Here is a 22,781-nt window from a genome sequence, read left to right as displayed (position 1 = left end):
ATACATTAACTGTGCCAATTTAAATTTGAATAAGTCACATTTAAATATGATTACTGCAAAAATGCACCAAATCATTCTGTTTTGAATGTGTTCACAGTTTTGAACACAGTGTGTTAACATTTGAACAAATGTGTTGCAAATACAGTGTTTTGCAGGTGGTGGAGTTTGAATGAGAGAAGAGTTTATGGATTTTGGAGAACGTGGTCATTGAATGCATTTTGTGTGAAAGCAATGTAAAATGAGTCACAGTTTGATCCACATGGACTTCTGTTTCGCGGACTGTATGAAGAGTTTTGACAATGTGACTTCAGTTCTGAACCCTGCGACAATCGAAAAAAAACGGTAAAGTCTAGCAGCTTCGCCTCCTTTAATGTAGTGACGTCAGACTGAATCACATGTCCATACACTTCGGAAGAGCGGAGGAGATGCGGTGGCTGGCAGGGCTTGGAAAACATTATGGAATGACTGACTTCAAACTATTATTGACACAAACCATGAATATATGGAATAATGTGCATGTGACGCGGTAGAGAGGAGCACAGAGTATTTATAGGAACCGACTAGTAAACTCTATCACCTCGCCGGTCTTCAGAAGTTCAGCCAGCATGGAAATCTATGGGAATTCATTGTTTACGGAGATTCTCCCTCATCAGGAAGTAGTTGGAATAGCGAAGCAACTGAAACTGTTTTAATCGGAGTTGTTTTGACCCGTTCTTTTAAATCAACCAGTTTTAATTGTAAAAACAAAATAGAAATCGATGCGTTTTATTGGGAAAAAAAACCAAACGTGGATGGAAGATTGTTGCGAATCACTGGAGCTCTGAAAAGATCTGCTATTTTTGTCACAAGTATCGATTTTGGGTTTCGTACGGTAGAGCTCCTGTTGTCCTCGTTTTTACACGGATACGATATGAATCATAGAGGACGCATGAACTATTAATTTAAATCATGTCTATTTTATAAGCAGTTTTAATAAGTTTTATAAAGTATCTACTCCTCCAAAGATGTCTTTGGCTCCTGGCATTAGATTTATCACGTCCTTTTCAAGGGAGCGCTGGTAAGTTTCCCCTCGCTAACTTTTCAATTCTGTCCGACAACCTTTATACAAACACTAACTAACTGTACTGCATTATTAAGTTGGTATTGTAAAGTATGTTGATGAGGGAGGGTTTGGGAAACAGTTCAGGGCGTTCGCCCCTAATCAACATATCAATGTCAATAACGATTGGCGAGACTCACTGTGACATTCTGTTCCTCCATAGCAGAGGGGTGACAATGAATGTAGCAGGAGACCACTTCATCACGTATTCTTTTATTATTAACATCTACAGCATGCTGTAGTCATGCCTACATAGTTTATCATAGGAATACGAATAGGTGTAGCCTACATTCACGAGACAGGCTTCAATTTACCCAGTCACTTCCTTGTTTTTTGTTTACTCTGATTTTCTATGAAATTAGGCATCAATGCACCCTCACTGGGAATGAAGTTTCCCCAAATCTCTCCATTTAGGCTCTTGTACTTTGTCCTATAGTTTTGGCACTCATGACTCCATTGTTCAAGTGAATGCTCTTCGTGAGGTAGAGGTAAAATGTGCCTTACTACTCAGGAAATGTAAACAGGTCAATACAGAGCATGTACAGTGTGCATGGCTGCCTTCCTGTCGCGCATGGGTCTGGGGCTACGAGGCAGAGGTGCTGGTGGTGAAGAACCTTTCTGAATAGCCCATTTGTTCCCTATGCTACATTCACCCCAAAGGACCCAGCCTATTACACAGCATGGCATAGTGTTCCTAAATCTAGGCCGTTGTAAAGGGACTGTGATTCTGGAGAGAGTGTGTTTTGACTTGCAGAGATGGGTAGGTTTATGGCATGTTTTCTGTTTTTGGATATGATTAGAATGAGATATTTGATCTTTTATCTCTGTCTCTCTCTCTCTTTTTTTAGGTATCGAGGCTTCACCCTCTTCCTCACCTTTCTCTTCTACACCAGTTACCATCTCTCCCGCAAACCCATTAGCATCGTTAAGGTGATAACCCTCAAACCAACTGTCTCTATTCTGGTTTGGTTGTTTTTGAAGGCTGGAGTGGTTTTAGAGACCATGTATGTGATCTCAGTTTTTGTCAACAGAGTGAGCTACACCGAAACTGTTCCAATGTGATTCGGCCGCCGGGCCTCAACATCACCGACAATGACACGTGGTGTGACTGGGCGCCCTTCGGTGAGTCCTCTGCCCGAGGCTGTCGTCTGCCAGGCTTGAAACATCTCAATCAAACAGTCTTTCTATGATGTGGTTAATAGCCATGTTTCCTTCTGTTTGCAGACCAGGACAACTATCAGAAGTTGTTTGGGGCCTTGGACAACTCCTTCCTGGTTGCTTATGCCATCGGCATGTTTTTCAGGTAAAGCAGAATGTGTGTAATTAACAAAAATCAGCAGTAATGACTGAATAATAACAGTAATCCTGTGTATTATACAGTGTGCGTGTGTCTGTGCGTATGCTTGCGAGTATGTATGCATGCGTGCGTGTGTGTTTGCTGGCGTGCGAGTGTGTGTGTGTGCATTGCACATCATGGAGTTGACCCGGCTGTGTTTCTTGCTAGCGGGATATTTGGGGAGCGTGTGCCGCTGCGCTACTACCTGACCATCGGGATGCTCCTCAGCGGCCTCTTCACCTGCCTGTTCGGTCTGGGCTTCTACCTGAAAATCCACTCCATATGGTACTACGCCTTCATCCAGGTAATTATCATGACAACTTTCCATTTCAGACATTTTTTGAGGGGGCTCCTTCTGCTCTGTGTAGTGTGGAGAGTCTCTTTTATGAGTCTGGCATGAGTGACTAAAAAAAAAACAGGCTCTCTATACTGTACTTAAAGAACAGGTTGATGTAGCCTATGTTGTGTTAAAAGAAGATAAACATTGTTGTTGCCTTGAGAAATAAATTGTGTAATCAGGACATTGTGTATGAAGGAACATTTATGAATATAGTTTATACAATATACAGAGATACATTTGTAAAAAAAAGTAAAAATAAAAAAGTCAGGTCAAAGCCCAACCCAGGCCTCTCACGTGACGAGTCAGCAGCATCACATGATGGCGCGAGTGTGAGGGATTGTTTCCATCTCAGTGCTTTCTCAAGGCTATGTGAGAGAAACATATTCAGTGCTACTGGTGACCTATGCTTCGATCCCCCCCCCTCTCTCTCTCTCTCTCTCTCTCTCTCTCTCTCTCTCTCTCTCTCTCTCTCTCTCTCTCTCTCTCTCTGTCTCTTGTTCCTCTTCATCTCTCTCTCCACCCACGCCTCCCCTTGTCTCTCTCTACGGGGCAGGCGATTTGAGATGTGTGTTGTGCAGTATTTGTGATGATAGCTACTTCATCAGATCTAGAATGTCTTAAGGGTGAACATGTGTAATCTCTGCCTCCCCTCTGCCTCCTGATGACATCTCTAGGCCATGAATGGACTGGTGCAGACCACCGGCTGGCCTGCAGTGGTTGCCTGCATTGGGAACTGGTTCGGAAAGGGGAAGTGAGTGAGAGATCCCCAGCTCCATAGGCTTACTCTAGACCGCCTCAGTAATGCTTACTACACAGTATCACTACCCTAATTTACCCTAGCGCTGTGTGTCAGTCTGGCCCCAGCCCAAGGTCAGTCACGTGACTGTCATGTTTTGAATATTCAGAATAGGAACAGGTCGAAGTTGTAACATCAGCCTTTTAAGGTCAGGTATAGAGACAGCGATAGTATTAGCTTTTCCCGACCTAAGCTGTCCTCATTATCTTGATCGATTGGCATATCAAATTAACACCAACTGCACCAATCTGCAGCCCTGTTTATTTAGACAATTTAAAATGTTTATCTAAGAAAATCCTCCTGTGTGTGTGTGTGTGTGTGTGCGTGTGTGTGTGTGTGTGTGTGTGTGTGTGTGTGTGTGTGTGTGTGCGTGTCCGTGCGTGTGTGTGTGTCTGTGTGTTCTCTTTAGACGAGGGTTCATCATGGGCGTGTGGAATTCCCACACCTCAGTGGGCAACATCCTGGGCTCCCTCATCGCCGGGGTGTTCGTGTCGTCCACCTGGGGCCTGTCCTTCATCGTGCCCGGGGTCATCATCGCCTGCACGGGGGTCCTCTGCTTCTTCTTCCTGGTGGAGAGTGAGTCCATGTCTGAGCCGCGCCGCTAGGGGATGAGTGTTAAGTCAAAACCCCAAAAGGTTGAATGAAATATGTGACAGGGCATGGTTAAAAAGTCTGCAAGTAGGGCAAAATCATTTTTCTGTTTTTTCCAGATTATGAAAGGGTAGATTGTAAGCTTTAAAATGATGTGTCATACATTGAAATCTGAAACAAGTTGAAGAAGTCATGAATATTTGAATGTTGATACCCCCTGAACCACCGTACTGAGATATCCAGCCTCAAAGTCTTCAGAGACGTTTTTCACAGAGGTAATGGGTGGGAACAATAGCTGGTTAACTCCACCCTAATCACTCCCTCAAGACAACCACACCCTCAAGACAACCACTCCCCCATTACACTACCTGTCATTATCTACCTGTCATCTGTCAGCGGGGTTGTCAGCTGACCCTCAGGAAACAAAATTGCAGGGCTGACACGTTTAAATAGCTAAATAATAATAATAATAATAATAATAATTCAAGATTATTAGAATAATTAGAATAATTCAAGTACAAGAGAGTAAAATTCATGGCAATGGAAAAAATTAGGCATGATACAATTGAGCAATACAATAATAGAATGGTAAAAAATTATAATGTTGTGTCCGTGTGCATGCATTTATCATTATAGTCCATAAAGCATCTAGTGGGACTTCGGTGTAGTTCCTTCCCATCCCATCTGGGCATCAAAGCTGTAATAAAAAAAGAAGACAGTACATTTAAAATGATTGCCCACTGTTACCAACACCACTTTTAACGAAATAGCCTACTACTATCTTCATAAAATAGAATTGCTTATACAATGACAATGACAAATACCTGAAGTGCTGGTGACTCTCATCAAGGTGTCATCTCTCAGAACCTCTCACCTCGTCATTCTGTAAGACAAATTTCAGGTCAGAGGTGTGGACACTTCTCTAGTGTAGGTTTTCCATAGACTCTCAGTGTACTGTATAACAGAAGTAGGCTAGTGAAATCATTTAAATTCACAGTATTATTCTACAGCAAATCTACATGTCAATGAATTATTCATCATTATTTTTGATTCCACACAAAATTATCATTCATTACAAAAGCATTAACTTTTTCTATAATCTATTATATCTCTAACAAAGCTAGCTAGCTAACAAGCTAACACTTGTTTGGCTAGCTGGTACACACAAACACACTAAAATGGTGCATGAAACATATTACACTATGTTGCATGTTTAGTAGGTCTGCAACAAATGTATTTATTCATTATGTTTTATCTTTGACAACCGATTTCTACCTCCCACCATCTCCTATTAGTTTTGCAGAGGTGTGGCATAATTGTGGTGAGCAGTTTCAGTGGTTTGATAACTGAGGCTAACAAAGGCATTATCTACCTTACTCACAAAACAACAAATAACTGTTTGGCTATCCTAAGTAAACAACACAAAATCCTAGTAAACAACACATGTAACTCACTAAAACTTACCCAAGAACACAGCAGATGGTCTGTCTGCAGACGACTGTCCCAAGAATAGTGAACTGATGTGGAGATCAATGTCTGACATTCAGTTGTCATCTGTCATCGTCAGATTCGGAGTTCGGAGTTCCCGTTTGGAGTTCCCATTATGTATAGTCCAATATGAAGGAGTTCATTAATTGCCCACTGTCGATATTTCTGCCTGCTTTTGAAATTCTGTTGATAGCATTAGCAAGAGCTTCAGCATCCATCTTGTAAACTTGTCAACAGATCCACACGCACGCACATGGCTCCTTACATACAGCTGGGGTGGGCGTGGCTACACACACTGCCACACTAATACCCCCCACCCGACTTTGCTAACTAAATGTAGGTATTTAGTGAATGTAAAACTGTTGGATATGATATCGAGTGGGTTCTTCATCGCTTCGTTTGTCGTCCTATGCCAAAAACCGGAAAACAAATTTTTTCACAACAAGACTTGTTTGGCTCAATTGCGAGGTTTCACAATTGCAGAGATGCGGACCTTTTAATGAAACCGTGTCACATATGCATCGCTGTTATGAAATTTTATTAGATTAGATTTGTACAAAGACAGTTCAAAGACAACGAAACGCAGTTCGGCATCTAACCAGTGCAAAAGTTACAGGTGCAATCGTTCAAAAGCCATAAATGTATGGACAGTGCATGGTCGGACAGTACACAGTATTACAGTGAGTATAAGTAAATGTATATAAAGTCAGTATACGTGCATCTGAATATGAATATAAAAAGTCAATATATGAGCATGAATATCAATATGTTATGGAGGCAAACCCATGAAGCTCCATAGTAGGGTGTGCCTCAAACAAATGTCTTTGCATTCCTAAAGCATGTTCTTATTCTGACAGAAAAGGTGAAATGCTAACAGGCTTGCATAAAAAACAACAATGTATTTTGACATGAGAACAAATTATTTAATAGAACCCCCCCCCTCTCCCCACTCATAGAACCTGAAGATGTCAACTGCAGCACTCCCCAGCACCATGTAAGTACAACCAGAGACCACACATTGACCACAAACAACTACTGGCCTTCACATTGGCTGATTAGTATTTAGCTTATTAGATGATTTATATATCGTCAGGAGAATGAGTCAGAGACTGAACCCATCCTCCGTACCTCGTCCAGTAATGAGGAGATCTTCAACAGTCCTGGGACCAGCTCTGTCTCCTCGGAGCCCGCCGAGGGGCCCGCACAGGCCATCAGCTTCTGTGGAGCCTTGAGGATACCCGTAAGACCCGCCTTCTACTGCTCTCACTTCCTGTCCCTCCTTCTTTCCCATTTTCTTATAACAACAAATCAACCTATATATATATATATATACAGTATATCTCAAAAGTGAGTACACCCTTTAGATTTTTGCAAATATTCTGTCATATCCTTTCAGGGGATAACACTATCTTAATGAAACTTTGATATAACTTAAAGTAGTCAGTGTGCTGCTTGAATAACAGTATAGATTTGTTGTCCATTGAAAATTACTCAGTACACAGCTGTTAATGTCTAAACAGCTGGCAACAAAAGTGAGTACACCTCATAGTGAACATGTCCTAATTGTGCCCAATGATGTTGTTTTCCAGTAAAAAAAAAAATGGTTTTAGTAGAAGGCAATAGGGAGAAGGTCTTTCCTTCTATCAGTGTCCCCGGGCCCGAGCTAGATTACTCTTCCTGCAACGAATGGTGGATTGCTGATTCACATGCTTAGTATTCAAATGTATTGATTGTAAGTCGCTTTGGAATAAGGCGTCTGCTAAATGCCAAAAATGTAAATGTAAATGTTTTCCCGCCCTGGTGTCATGTGACTCGTTAGTGTTACAAGGATTCAGGTGTAAATGATAAGCAGGGCTGTTAAATTTGGTGTTTTGGGCACAATTCTCTCTGAATGCTGGACAACATGGCACCTCATGGCAAGGAACTCTCTGAGCGGCTGAAAAAAAGGATTATTGCGCTTCACAAAGATGGCCTTGGCTATAAGAAGATTGCCAACACCCTGAAAATGAGTTGCAGCACAGTGGCTAAGATCATACAGCGGTTTTCCAGGACAGGTTCCACTCGGAACAGGCCTCGCCAGGGTCGACCAAATAAGTTGAGTCCACGTGCTCAGCGTCATATCCAGAGGTTGGTTTCCAAAAATAGACGTGCGAGTGCTTCCAGCATTGCTGCAGAGGTTGCAGAAGTGGGATGTCAGCCTGTCAGTGCCCAGACCATACGCCGCACACTGCATCAAATCGGTTTGTATGGCCGTCGCCCCAGACAGAAGCCTCTTCTGAAACCGATGCATAAGAAAGCCCGCAAACAGTTTGCTGAAGACAATGAATCCAAGAACATGAGTTACTGGAACCATGTCCTGTGGTCTGATTAGACCAAAATAAACCTATTTGGGTCAGATGGTGTCCGGCGTGTGTGGCGGCACCCTGGTGAGGAGTACCAAGACAAATGTGTTTTGCCTACAGTCAAGCATGGTGGTGGCAGCATCATGGTCTGGGGCTGCATGAGTGCTGCCGGCACTCTGGGGAGCTGCATTTCATTGAGGGACACATGAATTCCAATATATACTGTGACATCCTGCAGCAGAGCATGATCCCCTCTCTTCGGAAACTGGGCCGTAGGGCAGTTTTCCAACATGATAATGACCCTAAACACACCTCCAAGATGACAACGGCCTTGCTGAAGAAGCTGAAGGTTAAGGTGATGGACTGGCCAAGTATGTCTCCAGACCTAAACCCAATTGAGCACATGTGGGGCATCCTCAAGAGGAAGGTGGAGGAGTGCAAGGTGTCCAACATCCGTGGGCTCTGTGATGTCGTCATGGAGGAGTGGAAGAAGATTCCAGAAGCAACCTGTACAGCTCTGGTGAATTCCATGCCCAGGAGGGTTAAAGCAGTGCTAGATAACAATGGTGGTCACACAAAATATTGACACTTTGGGCACAATTTAGACATGTTCACTATGGGGTGTACTCACTTTTGTTGCCAGCTGTTTAGACATTAACAGCTGTGTACTGAGTAATTTTCAATGGACAATAAATCTATACTGTTATTCAAGCAGCACACTGACTACTTTAAGTTATATCAAAGTTTCATTAAGATAGTGTTATCCCCTGAAAGGATATGACAGAATATTTGCAAAAATCTAAAGGGTGTACTCACTTTTGAGATATACTGTATATATATATATATATATATATATATATATATATATATATATATATATATATATATATATATATATTATATATACATACACACACACACACACACATATACACTGTGTTAGTTGTGTATATTAGTTATTGTATTTGAATATCAGCTGATTTGAGCGTCGCAGGAGGCTCAACTCTATTAATTTCCCTTTGTGTTGCTAATAGACACCTTGAAGCCTAACTTCCTGGTTCACCTCTGCCGTGACTCAGGTTTGATGATCATGTTTTTCCGGACCTCAAGCATGCTGCCAAGCGTGTGTAACAGTGGTTAGGAGCGCTCTTCAACCGTGCTGTGTTCAACTATTACAGGGCGTGATGGAGTACTCCCTCTGCCTGCTGTTCGCCAAGCTTGTGAGCTACACCTTCCTCTACTGGCTGCCCCTCTACATTGCTAATGTTGGTCAGTAGTTTTGTACTTGTGATTTCACATCATATGGTTAAAATTTAATTCATCCCCATATGTGAGACAAAGTCTGGTAAAAAGGGCTGCATTTCGGCAATCCTCAAGTCATGCAAATGAGCAAAAACCTTTTCTGTTTGTGCATAATGAAGTGTTGAAGAGCCCACTCGATATAACAGTTTTAGGATCACTAAATACTTATCAGTTGTGAATTTGATTCGCTGTCTGCCGTATGCTACTGATAGATAAACTGATGGCTTGTAAACAAACGTACGTTTTAGGACGTGTTCAATTATGTGTGTTTTTGGCATGTTGATATTCTATCAGCATGTTGTTATGTGCTAAAAATGCAGTTAGATGTTCGTAGAGAAGTTCTTTTTTAGCACTAGCTACTAGCAGCTGTTTTGCGTGTTTTGATTCAGAGCGCGTTTTCTCCGCTATTTTGTTTGAGGTGGACCAACATTAAAATAAGCATAATCTTCTTCAACTGTTTTCAGATTTCAGTGTATGACACATCATTTGAAAGCTTACAATTCATGATCTGGAAAAACTAGAAAAATTACCATGAGGACTTTTTCACCAGACCATGTCACATATTTACAATCAAATGCTTTTCGAGATGCGTCATGACTTCTTGCGGCCGTGCCATCATGTCACATGATTGAAATGTGGAATGTTTCTGTCTGCAGCGAACTTTGACGCCAAGGCGGCCGGGGACATGTCCACACTGTTTGATGTGGGAGGAATTGTTGGTAAGCTTTCACAGTTGTGTGACATTATGGGATTGTATGATCTGTATAACCTGATGATCTGTACCCTAACATGATAATCAGGCTACTCTCCACCGATGGACCTTGTGTTTAGTATATGACTTCTGTTGTAATACACTTAACAAGTCAACGATATAACAATTCGTAGACATAACAAGTTAATGCAGACACAACAAGTCAATTTGCATACTATACTATTTTCCTGTTTCATTCCACTTTATTCCACATAACTTTATTTACATATGGACTTTAATGTTTTGATTTTTTGTCTGGATTGTTTGAGTTAATACCAAAATCTGGTGCAGATTTCACTTTAATAGGCTCATTGGAAATACATTTACTGGACAAAATGTTGATGTGTTCAATACTTATTTCCCCCACTGTAAATTACTACTGCAGACACAACAGATTAGATTAGATTACATTAAGCCTTGTTGTCATTGACAGAGTACAAGTACAAAGACAATGAAACACAGTTCAGCATCTAACCAGTGCAATAGTGCGAAAGCCATAAATGTATGGACAGTCAATATATGAGCATGAACATCAATCTGATGTACAGTAGAGATGTGTCTAGAGCCAGAGACTGTCACAAGTGTCTTCATTGGAATTGGTCACTCAAATGATTCATATGTAATTGTATTTGATTGTCATCTCAGGTCAAGTGGAGCTGTGATGGTTTTCCTCTATATGAAGTGTGTGGTATTAAGTGTGTGTTGTGTGTTTGCAGGGGGAATCATGGCTGGGCTGGTGTCAGACTACATAGGAGGCAGAGCCACCACCTGCTGTGTCATGTTAATCGGAGCTGCTCCTATGGTCAGTGGTGGATTCACATGGGGAACCCACTACACTTGGCTAGTGTAAATCTAGTTCACGTACAGTCACTCCAGTGTGAATGTGATCATAGAGAGGGTTAGAGGAACTCGGCCGCACTTGGAGCTTAGTGGAGTCGGTATGAAACAGCTTCCTCTGCCAAGAGGACGTCTCCCGAGAATGTTTGGCCCCTGTGTGTGAGCTCCTTGACAGGAGAGTGTGGATCTGTTTTTCAGCATGGCTCAATGTTTTCTTCCAGGTCTGCTTCAGAAACGGTTCATAAATCATGAGCAAATCCTTCACGCGTGCCAACACTGACTTGATTTTATTCCTACCCTAGCTGTTCCTGTACAATCACATTGGACAGAACAGCCTCGGAACTACAGTCGGTAAGGCTGTTTGTTTTTATAATTAAATTCAACGTTTGAAGCCAAAAAGCCATGTTCTTGCACTAAATGACAATAGTTTTATTGTGTGCATGTTACAGAGTTTGGGACAATACCAGCCCTGTACTGTCAATTAACGTCGGCGATCTACTGATCTTTACCCTATTTAGCTTGTACTGTAATACTGATCCTCAGGGCTTCTGTCCTATAGGGATGGGGTGTGTGTGTGTGTGTGTGTGTGTGTGTGTGTGTGTGTGTGTGTGTGTGTGTGTGTGTATATATATATATATATATGTGTGTGTACTGTAATACTGACCCTCAGGGCTTCTGTCCTATAGGGATGCTGTGTGTGTGTGTGTGTGTGTGTGTGTGTGTGTGTGTGTGTGTGTGTGTGTGTGTGTGTGTGTGTGTGTGTGTGTGTGTGTGTGTGTGTGTGTGTGTGTGTGTGTGTGTGTGTGTGTGTGTGTGTGTGTGTGTGTGTGTGTGTGTGTGTGTGTGTGTGTGTGTGTACTGTAATACTGACCCTCAGGGCTTCTGTCCTATAGGGATGCTGTGTGTGTGTGTGTGCGTGTGCGTGTGCGTGTGCGTGTGCGTGCATGTGCACTGACCCTCAGGGTCTCTGTCCTATAGGGATGCTGTGTGTGTGCGGAGCCCTGGTGAATGGCCCCTACGCCCTCATCACCACTGCAGTGTCTGCTGACCTGGTAACTACTGCCTCACTGTATACCTCTCTCACATGAGCTCCCCATGTCCCCCCCCCAGCAATCTCTCGCTAACCCTACAGTCACACTGGGGGAGATAAGCCCACTCACAAGCCCCACACCGCCCCCTCCTCCAGGTGGACCCCCACTCAGGCCCTGCCTGGACCTATCTGTTGTTGCTGTCCCCTAGAGAGACTTTGAACTGGCCTGAGTGTTGGTTGGTAAGGTGTGTGTGTGTGTGTGTGTAAGGTGTGCTGTCTGCTCTCCTTCCTTAGGGGACACACGAATGCCTGAGAGGAAACTCCAGAGCGTTGTCAACGGTAACAGCCATTATTGACGGCACGGGGTCAATAGGTATGTGAGGAATGTCTGGGCCGCAGACGCAATTAATACGAAAACCGATCTTGATATTACAGAGTTGTGTGACATTTTCTTTTGTTTTTGATACGTTATGTGTGAGGTGGAGAGCTCATAGCTGTACGAAATAACATTACATTGTGAACTATGCCCGGGATAGAAATGTATGTCACTCCAGTACAGCCCCCAGGTGTGTGTTTGATTGTAGTTCTCCAACTGTCCTCTAGGTGCCGCCATAGGTCCTCTCTTAGCTGGCCTGATCTCTCCGACAGGGTGGAACAACGTGTTCTACATGCTCATCACTGCTGACATCCTGGCCTGTCTGGTGAGGCTCTATAAGACTATATCAGTATGTATATATATATCAGTATGTGTATATATACACCTATATATCAGTATGTATATATACACCTATATATCAGTATGTATATATACACCTATATATCAGTATGTATATCAGGGTTTCCGTTAACCGGTAATTACCGGTCTTTGTCCGGTAAAATGTGTTGAAGTCCGACAAATTGAAAACTCGTCGGACATAATGTCCGGTGAAAATAATTCCCTCTAAGCACAATTTGGCTTCGGGCCACCATTTTCAGCTGAGCACCAAACACACACACACTCATACACGCACAACACTGCCCGAGAGAGAAGGACCCGCCCCCTTTAGTTAGCCTGCCCGAGAGAGAAGGACCCGCCCCCTTTAGTTAGCCTGCCTGAGAGAGAAGGACCCGCCCCCTTTAGTTAGCCTATAGCCTATAGGCTAACTAAAGGGGGCGGGTCCTTCTCTCTCGGGCAGTGTTGTGTGTGTGTGTTTGGTGCTCAGCTGAAAATGGTGTCCCGAAGCGGAGCGGATAACAAACGAAACGGACAACATTTACACTATGGAGACAAACTTCAGCGATATGATCTAACAGCCGGTCTTCAGGACGACATACAAAAACAGTTATGTTCTCCTCATTGTCATACTCCCGAGTCCGATTAAGTATGATTTGACAGGCAGCTAAACGAAATGCCTTCCCAACCAGCGAGACCTGGGGGGTATTCCATCAACGTCGCTAAAGGAAAATCCTGGCTTATTTTTGATAACTCTCGCGAGATTTATCGGAATATGCCTGTATATTTTTAGGAACCCTCGCGAGACTTTGTCAGACTAAACCTGGATTTTCTTTTAGCGATGTTGATGGAATACCCCCCTGGTTATAGAAATGACGTTGTTTTATTGATAAAAAAAAGGGTAAAACTGGAAAGAGAAAATAGAAAACTCACATTAATCCCAAACAATTTAACAAACTTCAGTTAACGTAATGTGGAGTCCGTTCATTGATCGATGCTGTCTGTTCAGTTCCCAGTGAGGCGCCCGTTCAGCGCTGGACATAATGGCATAGCGCGCATGCGAATCATGTTATATTATTATATATTATATAGCTCGCATCTAATCGTATCGGATGAGAAATAGACATTAAATGGCACATATAGGCCGCTACACAACAGTAATCACCGCGACAAACAGCTATATTAGATTTTGAGAAAAAAAAATAAAAAAAATAATATTTTATTATATTTTAATCAGATGACCGGAATATATCACGTTTGTCCGGTAAATCGAAATCTTCCCGGACACGATGTCCGGCGGCAATTTTTTCTAACGGAAACCCTGATGTATATATACACCTATATATCAGTATGTATATATACACCTATATATCAGTATCTATCTATCTCTATCTCTATCTCTATATATATATATATATATATATATATATATATATATATATATATATATATATATATATATATATATATATATATAACTTTTTTTCTGAGTGGGGCAGTCCCACTCATATTTTTCATTTGTATTTGACAGATATAGTGAAGATTTAGACAGGAAGGATGGGTGAGAGAGAGAGGAGGTATGACATGCAGGATATGTCCCCGGCCGGAATCGAACCGGGGACCCTGCGGTTACATGGTCAGCGCTTAACCCACTACGCCACCTAAGCGCCACAGTATCTATATACAGTATATAACTACATATCAGTATGCATCTATACACCTATATATCAGTATGTATATATATATATATATATATATATATATATATATATATAACTATATATCAGTATGTGTATATATACACCTATATATCAGTATCTATATACCGGTATAACTATATATCAGTATGTGTATATATACACCTATATATCAGTATCTATATATATATAACTATATATCAGTATGTATATATACACCTATCAGTATGTATATATACATCAGTATATATACAGTATATCTCAAAAGTGAGTACACCCTTTAGATTTTTGCAAATATTCTGTTATATCCTTTCAGGGGATAACATTATCCTACTGAATCTTTGATATAACTTATTGAATAACAGTATAGATTTATTGTCCTTTGAAAATTACTCAGTACACAGCTGTTAATGTCTAAACAGCTGGCAACAAAAGTGAGTACACCCCATAGTGAACATGTCCTAATTGTGCCCAATGATGTTGTTTTCCCGCCCTGGTGTCATGTGACTCGTTAGTGTTACAAGGATTCAGGTGTAAATAATAAGCAGGGCTGTTAAATTTGGTGTTTTGGGCACAATTCTCTCTGAATGCTGGACAACATGGCACCTCATGGCAAGGAACTCTCTGAGCGGCTGAAAAAAAGGATGATTGCGCTTCACAAAGATGGCCTTGGCTATAAGAAGATTGCCAACACCCTGAAAATGAGTTGCAGCACAGTGGCTAAGATCATACAGCGGTTTTCCAGGACAGGTTCCACTCGGAACAGGCCTCGCCAGGGTCGACCAAAGAAGTTGAGTCCACATGCTCAGCGTCATATCCAGAGGTTGGTTTAAAAAAATAGACGTGCGAGTGCTTCCAGCATTGCTGCAGAGGTTGCAGAAGTGGGATGTCAGCCTGTCAGTGCCCAGACCATACGCCGCACACTGCATCAAATCGGTTTGTATGGCCGTCGCCCCAGACAGAAGCCTCTTCTGAAACCGATGCATAAGAAAGCCCGCAAACTGTTTGCTGAAGACAATGAATCCAAGAACATGAGTTACTGGAACCATGTCCTGTGGTCTGATGAGACCAAAATAAACCTGTTTGGGTCAGATGGTGTCCGGCGTGTGTGGCGGCACCCTGGTGAGGAGTACCAAGACAAATGTGTTTTGCCTACAGTCAAGCATGGTGGTGGCAGCATCATGGTCTGGGGCTGCATGAGTGCTGCCGGCACTGGGGAGCTGCATTTCATTGAGGGACACATGAATTCCAATATATACTGTGACATCCTGCAGCAGAGCATGATCCCCTCTCTTCGGAAACTGGGCCGTAGGGCAGTTTTCCAACATGATAATGACCCTAAACACACCTCCAAGATGACAACGGCCTTGCCGAAGAAGCTGAAGGTTAAGGTGATGGACTGGCCAAGTATGTCTCCAGACCTAAACCCAATTGAGCACATGTGGGGCATCCTCAAGAGGAAGGTGGAGGAGTGCAAGGTGTCCAACATCCGTGGGCTCCGTGATGTCGTCATGGAGGAGTGGAAGAAGATTCCAGAAGCAACCTGTGCAGCTCTGGTGAATTCCATGCCCAGGAGGGTTAAAGCAGTGCTAGATAACAATGGTGGTCACACAAAATATTGACACTTTGGGCACAATTTAGACATGTTCACTATGGGGTGTACTCACTTTTGTTGCCAGCTGTTTAGACATTAACAGCTGTGTACTGAGTTATTTTCAATAAATCTATACTGTTATTCAAGCAGCACACTGACTACTTTAAGTTATATCAAAGTTTCATTAAGATAGTGTTATCCCCTGAAAGGATATGACAGAATATTTGCAAAAATCTAAAGGGTGTACTCACTTTTGAGATATACTGTATATATTATATAACTATATATCAGCATGTATATATATATATTTAAGCAATATCACACGAGAGGGAGTGTGTTATACTGAATATCAGCACGGCTGTGATTCAGTCGTAGGTACGAGGCCGCAGGCCGCAACTGAACTTCAAATGGACTGTTGCCTAGTAACCTGAACACAAACATGTCGTCTAATTAACGGTACTTTAGTAGAACATCTGTGCGGCGGAGTGATACCTATAGTTAAAAGTCCCAGTGCTGTTATACTGTATATCAGCACTCATTGAATGCCTCTTGTCCAATCAAATTACTTGGTCGGAACTAACTGTTGTATAAATAACTATATATCAGTATGTATATATATAACTATATATCAGAGGAGTAGATCTCCCATGTGTGACGCTCCGTGATGCAAAGTTTGCTGAGCAGACAAATATTTGTTAATAAATTGTGTGATTTTATTTATTCATGGTTATATCTCACATGCAAACAAATACAGTGGGGGAAACAAGTATTATGTTTAAAAAAAAATAAAAAAAATATTCAACATATTTCCATTGCAGCTATTCACATGTAATTTAGATCAGACATTTGTATTAACTACACAGCTAAAATAATTGTAACACTCCACCATAAAAAAAGGTTATGTGCAATAAAGGGGAATGACACAGGAAATAGGTATTGAACACGCTAACTGAAATGTATTTAACACTTGGTGGAGAAGCCTTTGTTTCCAATGACAGCTTCAACACGCTTCCTGAACAAACTAATCTCTCACAGTGATGCAGGTGGGATTGTGGGCTGGGGAATCTTCATCTTCAGTTCCTTCCACAAGTTTTCTATTGGATTTAAGTCTGACGTTTGACTAGGCCAGTCCAACACCTTTACTTTCTAGGTCTTGAACCAATTGAGAGTCTCCTTTGCAGTATGTTTTGGATTGTTGTCCTGCTGGAAGTTCCACCCGCGTCTCATCTTCATCATCCTGGTGGATGGCAACAGATTCTCTCAAGAATTTCCTGGTACATGGCTCTATTAATCTTCCCTTCGATAATTTGGATTCCACCAGTACCATGTGAAGAGAAACATCCACATCCCATACCATGATGCTTCCACCTCATACTGTAGGTAGGGTACTTTTCGGATCATATGCAGAGCCATCTCTTCAAACATGGCGCGTCGTATTGTTGCCGAAAAGATTTTTGTCTCGTCCGACCAGACTACATTCTCCCAGTAATCTACAGGCCCAAATGTTCTGTTACAAACTTTAAACAAGCTTCAACATGCCTTTTCTTCAGTAACAAAGTCTTCCGGGGTGATCGTGAATGGAGATTGTGGCGGTGGAGTGCATTGACTATTGTTTTCTTTGTGACAACTGTGTCTGCTGCTTCCAGGTCTTTCTGGAGCTCTGCTCAAGTGGTCCTTGGCTCTTGGATTTGACTCTTCTGTGCTCAACAATCTTGTTGCGAAGGTTTTGGGAGTGCTCTTTGCTTCTAACTACCCATCATTAGACAGAGAATTCTTGTAGGAAAGCTGGTGACAAATCATTTGTTTACTTGCATTCAGAGGTGGGAAATCCTTTTTTTTATTTTTATTTTTTAAGAGTGGAATTACTTACCCACCTACACGCACTAACACAGCTGATTCTAATTAGCATAGGTAGGAGAACTCATTAGTGGCTGGTTTAGTGCTATTGCTTACTGTGTTAAATACCTTTTTTCCTGTGTCATTCCACTTTATTGCTATGTTACAATTTCTTTAGCTGTGTAGTTTTATTGAGTTAATACCAATTTATGTAAAATGTCTAAAATGAACATGAATAGCTGCAATAGAAATATGTTGAATTTAAAAAAATTTGTTGTGTTGAATACTTGATCCTTGTGTGTGTTTGCAGCTCCTGTGCCGGCTGGTGTATAAGGAAGTCAGGGGTTGGTGTGGACACAGCCCACAGAGACTAAGAGGGTGAGCGTCATGATTGAGTGTGGAAGCGTGTGGGGGAAAAGCCCCTTTAGTGGTAGGGAATGATCATAACAAAAGGGGACTTGATCACAAAAGCTACCAGTAAAGGAAAGTTGATCCCCTCACACCTTGTTCATAGTCATAGTCAATTTTATTTTAACACGCACCAAACTACAGCGGTTTAGGGCGCCCTGGGCGCGGACTCTAAAAACAGAGAGAAAACATGATGGAGTAACACAGACTGGTAAGGACAACAATATGTGTGGTGGCCTGGGAAAACCCTTCACATGGTGGCATTTTGACATTTTCATTTTTTTATATTTCCATAAATTAGAAGTTCTCAGCTATTCATAACTGGTTGAATGAGGAGCCTATGCAGATCGGCCGGTCTCGTTTGTCTGCTTGTGATGCGGTGGTAGTCTGCTCGCCCCGTCGGTATGCGAGGGACAGATCCATTTGTGTGTCTTCTAGTTAAGATTTTATTACTTTATGCTTATTGTGAGCATCAGTAAACTGGCAATAACACAGGTGGAAGTATCGTCTCTCCTTTCGCTCATGTGTGCGTGCGTTGCTTAACTGAGAATGAGACGTTCAACGTGATGTTGTTTCGCTAGCAAACTACCCGCCACAAAAACATCAAAATAAGTACTTTCTCTTTTGTTTTCTTAAAATGTTTATTCACCATAATGTAGTATGGAGTTCAAAGTACTAGAATACCACATATCAAAATCGCCAAAATCGCGATTTCCATCTATATTTGCTCTTTGCCACGAACGAACGCCAGCGACATCCGACGGGTTTTCCCAGGCCACCACACATATAAACAAACAAAAAAACATGGAGGACCTTCTAACATTCATAACCGTACACATTTAAAGACAGACATTAATACTATAACACATCAGGAACATCTCAGTAGCCTCGTTCACAACAGTAGTGAGTTTTAAGCAGAGTCTTGATGGGGCGGTCTGGATGTTCAGTGGGAGGTGGTTCCACAGCCGTGGAGCTGCCCATTGCAAAGGCCTGATTCATACTCAGGCTTTTACAGTCCAGCTGTACCGAGCGGAGTGTTAAGGGCTCTGCACACAGCGTGCGATGTCTGTTGCGCGTCAACATTCCATTTTGAAGTTTGAATGGAAGTCTATGAGAACATCGCATTTCAACACACACGGCCCCGATTTTAATCGCACGGCGAAAATTCGATTCCATTCATTTTGAATGGGAAAAAGCACAAATTTGACAGTGCGACAAAACTCGCACGCCGTGTGCTTTGTCCCATTCAAAATGAATGGAATCGAATTTTCGCCGTGCGATTAAAATCGGGGCCGTGTGTGTTGAAATGCGATGTTCTCATAGACTTCCATTCAAACTTCAAAATGGAATGTTGACGCGCAACAGAAATCGCACGCTGTGTGCAGAGCCCTTTAGTGTAGGGAAGTTTGTAACAGCCCAGGCTCAAGGCACTGTACACAAAATAAGGGGAGACCACACAGCTTTAAATCAGAACAAAAGTATTTATTTACTAAACTAACTTAAAGTACTTAAAGTAACAATAGATATGTTAGTCAGTATCATCAGTAGTGAATGCAGTGTATGGATGAGTGGAAGGTGTAGTGTAGATGTTGTAGGGTGTGTTAAAGTAAAAGTAAAGCTAAAGAGAGCCTAAGCTCAAAACAACCAAACCTGGTGGAAGGAGGAGAAGAGGGAGAATCAAGGGAGCAGCCAGTTTAAGTAGGCCACTGCCCAGGTGCCTCAGATCACCTAATCAACCACTCCATATATGGTTATGAGTGAGAGGGCTGCCACATCCCCCCCCTCAAAAAACCAATAATCCCCCCCAATAACCAAACAAAAACAAACAAGAATTCATAAATTCCCAGTAACCCTGCTCATGGCTCAAAATACTCAAAATGGCTCAAAATGCCCGAGACAGAGCATCAGCCATCACATTATCGACGCCTTTAATGTGGCGGATGTCTAAATGATATGGCTGCAAAAACAATGCCCATCTCATAAGCCTTTGGTTCGGATTTTGTAATGATCGCAAAAAGGTGAGGGGATTGTGGTCCGTGTAGACCACCAACGGAGCAACGCCACCCCCCACGTACACGTCAAAATGCCGAAGACCCCAAATTAGTGAAAGGGCCTCTTTCTCAATTACAGGGTAATTCAACTGGTATGAGTTGAACTTCTTGGAAAAGTAGCCAATTACTCGATAAATCCCCTGGCCATCAGCCTGCAACAGCACTGACCCGGCCCCAACATTACTGGCATCCACCTGAAGCTGGAAAGGGTGGTCCATACGTGGCGCAGCCAGAACTGGAGCAGAGCACAAAAGAGTTTGCACGTTTTCAAAAGCAGTTTGGCACTTGGAATCCCAGACATATTTAGCCTGTGCTTTCAATAAGTCTGTCAGCGGGGCCACCACAGAAGAAAAGTTTGTACAAAAACTCAGATAGTAACCCACCATACCAAGAAAACGCTCAAGGCCTTTCTTGGTAGTAGGTGGCGGAAACTGCTGAACAGCCTCTACTTTAGTTTGTACCGCACGCACTTCGCCGTGACAGAGTTAAAGAAAAACATCATAAAAGCATACCTGCTTGATTGTCAGGGCATATCTTCACCTAACATGATTGTGAGAAGTGATTATTTCATAGAGAAAAGTGCCAGATGGATTCAACTGAATTGAACTGGTGTGGGCTACCATGACCGGCCAAAGCAGTCCTCCCTAGAGCTTTGTTCATGACGCCAGAGACCTTAACACCAGCTTATTGTTGTTATTGCTATCATAGTGCTCAGGGACTCTGCTGATTAATGGCCATCTTAAGTGTTAATGGTGGTCCATGGGGCAGAGCTCCTCAGTCGTCACCCACTTCGATTGTGTCAAACTTTTTTCTCCATTGTGGTTGAGTTTCATCATTGGGGTTGAGTTTCATCATTGGGGTTGAGTTTCATCATTGGGGGTTGAGTTTCATCATTGGGGGGTTGAGTTTCATCATTGGGGGGTTGAGTTTCATCATTGGGGGGTTGAGTTTCATCATTGGGGGTTGAGTTTCATCATTGGGGTTGAGTTTCAATGCAAAACGGTTGAAGTTGGTTTTCAGTGCCACGTAATCATCAGTGATTAAATGCTCAGATGCAAGATCAGCTCTGTACAGAATTCTGGGGGAGCTGCTATTGTATAAACTTGCCCAATAAAGATGACTTGATTCCTGAGTTTGTGCAACTGTATGTTTAATGATAGGGTCGTTTTTTTGCATTCGGCTCCATTCTGAAATGAATGTGTGTCCTCCGACCTTGTGTTCCAGATTTAAAGAATTCTAAGGGCCGCGTCGGCTCCAGAGACCACTCACCACATCACACCTGCGAGGGAGGGAGGCAGGATGCAACAAGGGGACCAAGGGCTAATCTGTCCGTACAATCGAGCCCCAAGCACCGAAAAAAAACTCCCTGATTATCATGGTGAAGACCCTTTCATCGCTAAGCCTTATTGGAGCTGATCTATCACCAGCAGATAAAAGGAGCTCAGAACTAGCTTCATTGATATTCTCGGACTGCCTAACAGAGAGAAAGAGAGAGCGTGAAAGAGAAAGAGAGAAAGAGAGAGAGACGACGATGAGTCCATGAATTGGGCTTTTTATCTCTTTTAAATAAATAAATAATAATGATGAACAGTGCCATGCATTTGGAGGAGCTTCCACTCTCCAGGCTGTGTACGTCTTTTATCAATATTAAAATGCACACTGCATTTCCTCAATCTTGTCTACTGGTTGGTCTACTATTATTTAGCTTGCATGCCCATTTCAACAGCTGCCACTGAGTTGCCTTCATGTGCGCCTTGTTTTGATTGTGAATGCGCCGTCTGTTTAAGATTGCAAGCCTGCCGCTCACTCATTTCCACAGCACAAGCAGGCGTCTGACCAACGCCATATGAGGTCAATGCCCTGTGACATACAGACACACTTCTCTGTCCTCTTGAGACATGTTTGTATGAGGCGATGACGTCCCTCTCACAGGTGTGTGTCCCCCGTCAGTCCCCTACCCAGCTTACTGATGTGTCAAGGTGCTAATGACTTCAGGGACCCTCGGCAGCCCTGTGGTGTCAGAGCTTTTTTTAGAGGTGGAGGAAATTGCTAATTTAATTTATTTAATTTATTTATTATACTTTTTTTAATGAATGAATGAATAGCTAGTTTTAATGCAGTGAATGCATCAGACTTTATCTGAGGGAATGGAATATGGATGGGCAGGCTGCTGTCATTGATATGACTGAAGTTAAACGTTGGGTGTGTTTTACATTTATGAAGTGTGTTGATTTCAGATGAGACTTGGAAAAACACACTTCTTTCCCCCAAAAAAGTTTTATTTGTTATGTTTAGCCTAATATTACAAAAAAAATATTTCTGTGCACTCTTGTTTCAATGCAAATGTATTGTATTATAATGTAGAATTCATATTTAATATGATTGGGCTAAGTTGTTTCAACTTACTTTTTTTTTTTTTTTACCCATTTGAGGGAATTGGTCTTTGATGTTCAGTATGAACATTTGACAAAATTGGAACATCAGAAAAAAAAAAAAATATTTTCTAGAATGTATAGATGCACTTTGCTACACCATCTAACACCTACACCACCTGGGTCCATTTACTCCACA

General features: G+C 42.2%; 1 protein-coding gene across 2 annotated transcripts; it reads left to right on the top strand.

Annotated features, from left to right (window-relative positions):
- Positions 1-447: 447 nt before the first annotated feature.
- slc37a2 (solute carrier family 37 member 2) lies at positions 448-21,875 on the top strand. 2 transcript variants are annotated; one of them, XM_080528682.1, is made up of 18 exons: positions 448-1,057; positions 1,948-2,029; positions 2,131-2,221; positions 2,324-2,402; positions 2,604-2,739; positions 3,450-3,526; positions 3,981-4,147; positions 6,607-6,644; positions 6,744-6,890; positions 9,171-9,261; positions 9,951-10,013; positions 10,762-10,847; positions 11,185-11,233; positions 11,861-11,934; positions 12,207-12,285; positions 12,516-12,613; positions 18,062-18,129; positions 21,435-21,875. In XM_080528682.1, exons 1-18 carry the CDS (start codon positions 1,005-1,007, stop codon positions 21,448-21,450), a joined length of 1,494 nt encoding a protein of 497 aa, XP_080384808.1. In that variant the 5' UTR covers positions 448-1,004; the 3' UTR covers positions 21,451-21,875. The 2 variants fall into 2 exon arrangements, with proteins under 2 accessions (XP_080384808.1, XP_080384809.1); XM_080528683.1 differs by lacking the exons at positions 6,607-6,644; positions 6,744-6,890; positions 9,171-9,261.
- Positions 21,876-22,781: the final 906 nt, after the last annotated feature.

Source organism: Nansenia antarctica, assembly GCF_963989245.1.
Source record: "Nansenia antarctica genome assembly, chromosome: 4".
NCBI lineage: Eukaryota > Metazoa > Chordata > Actinopteri > Argentiniformes > Microstomatidae > Nansenia > Nansenia antarctica.
The sequence above is the reverse complement of the archived record's forward strand: the minus strand, read 5'-3'. Positions and strand labels throughout refer to the sequence as shown.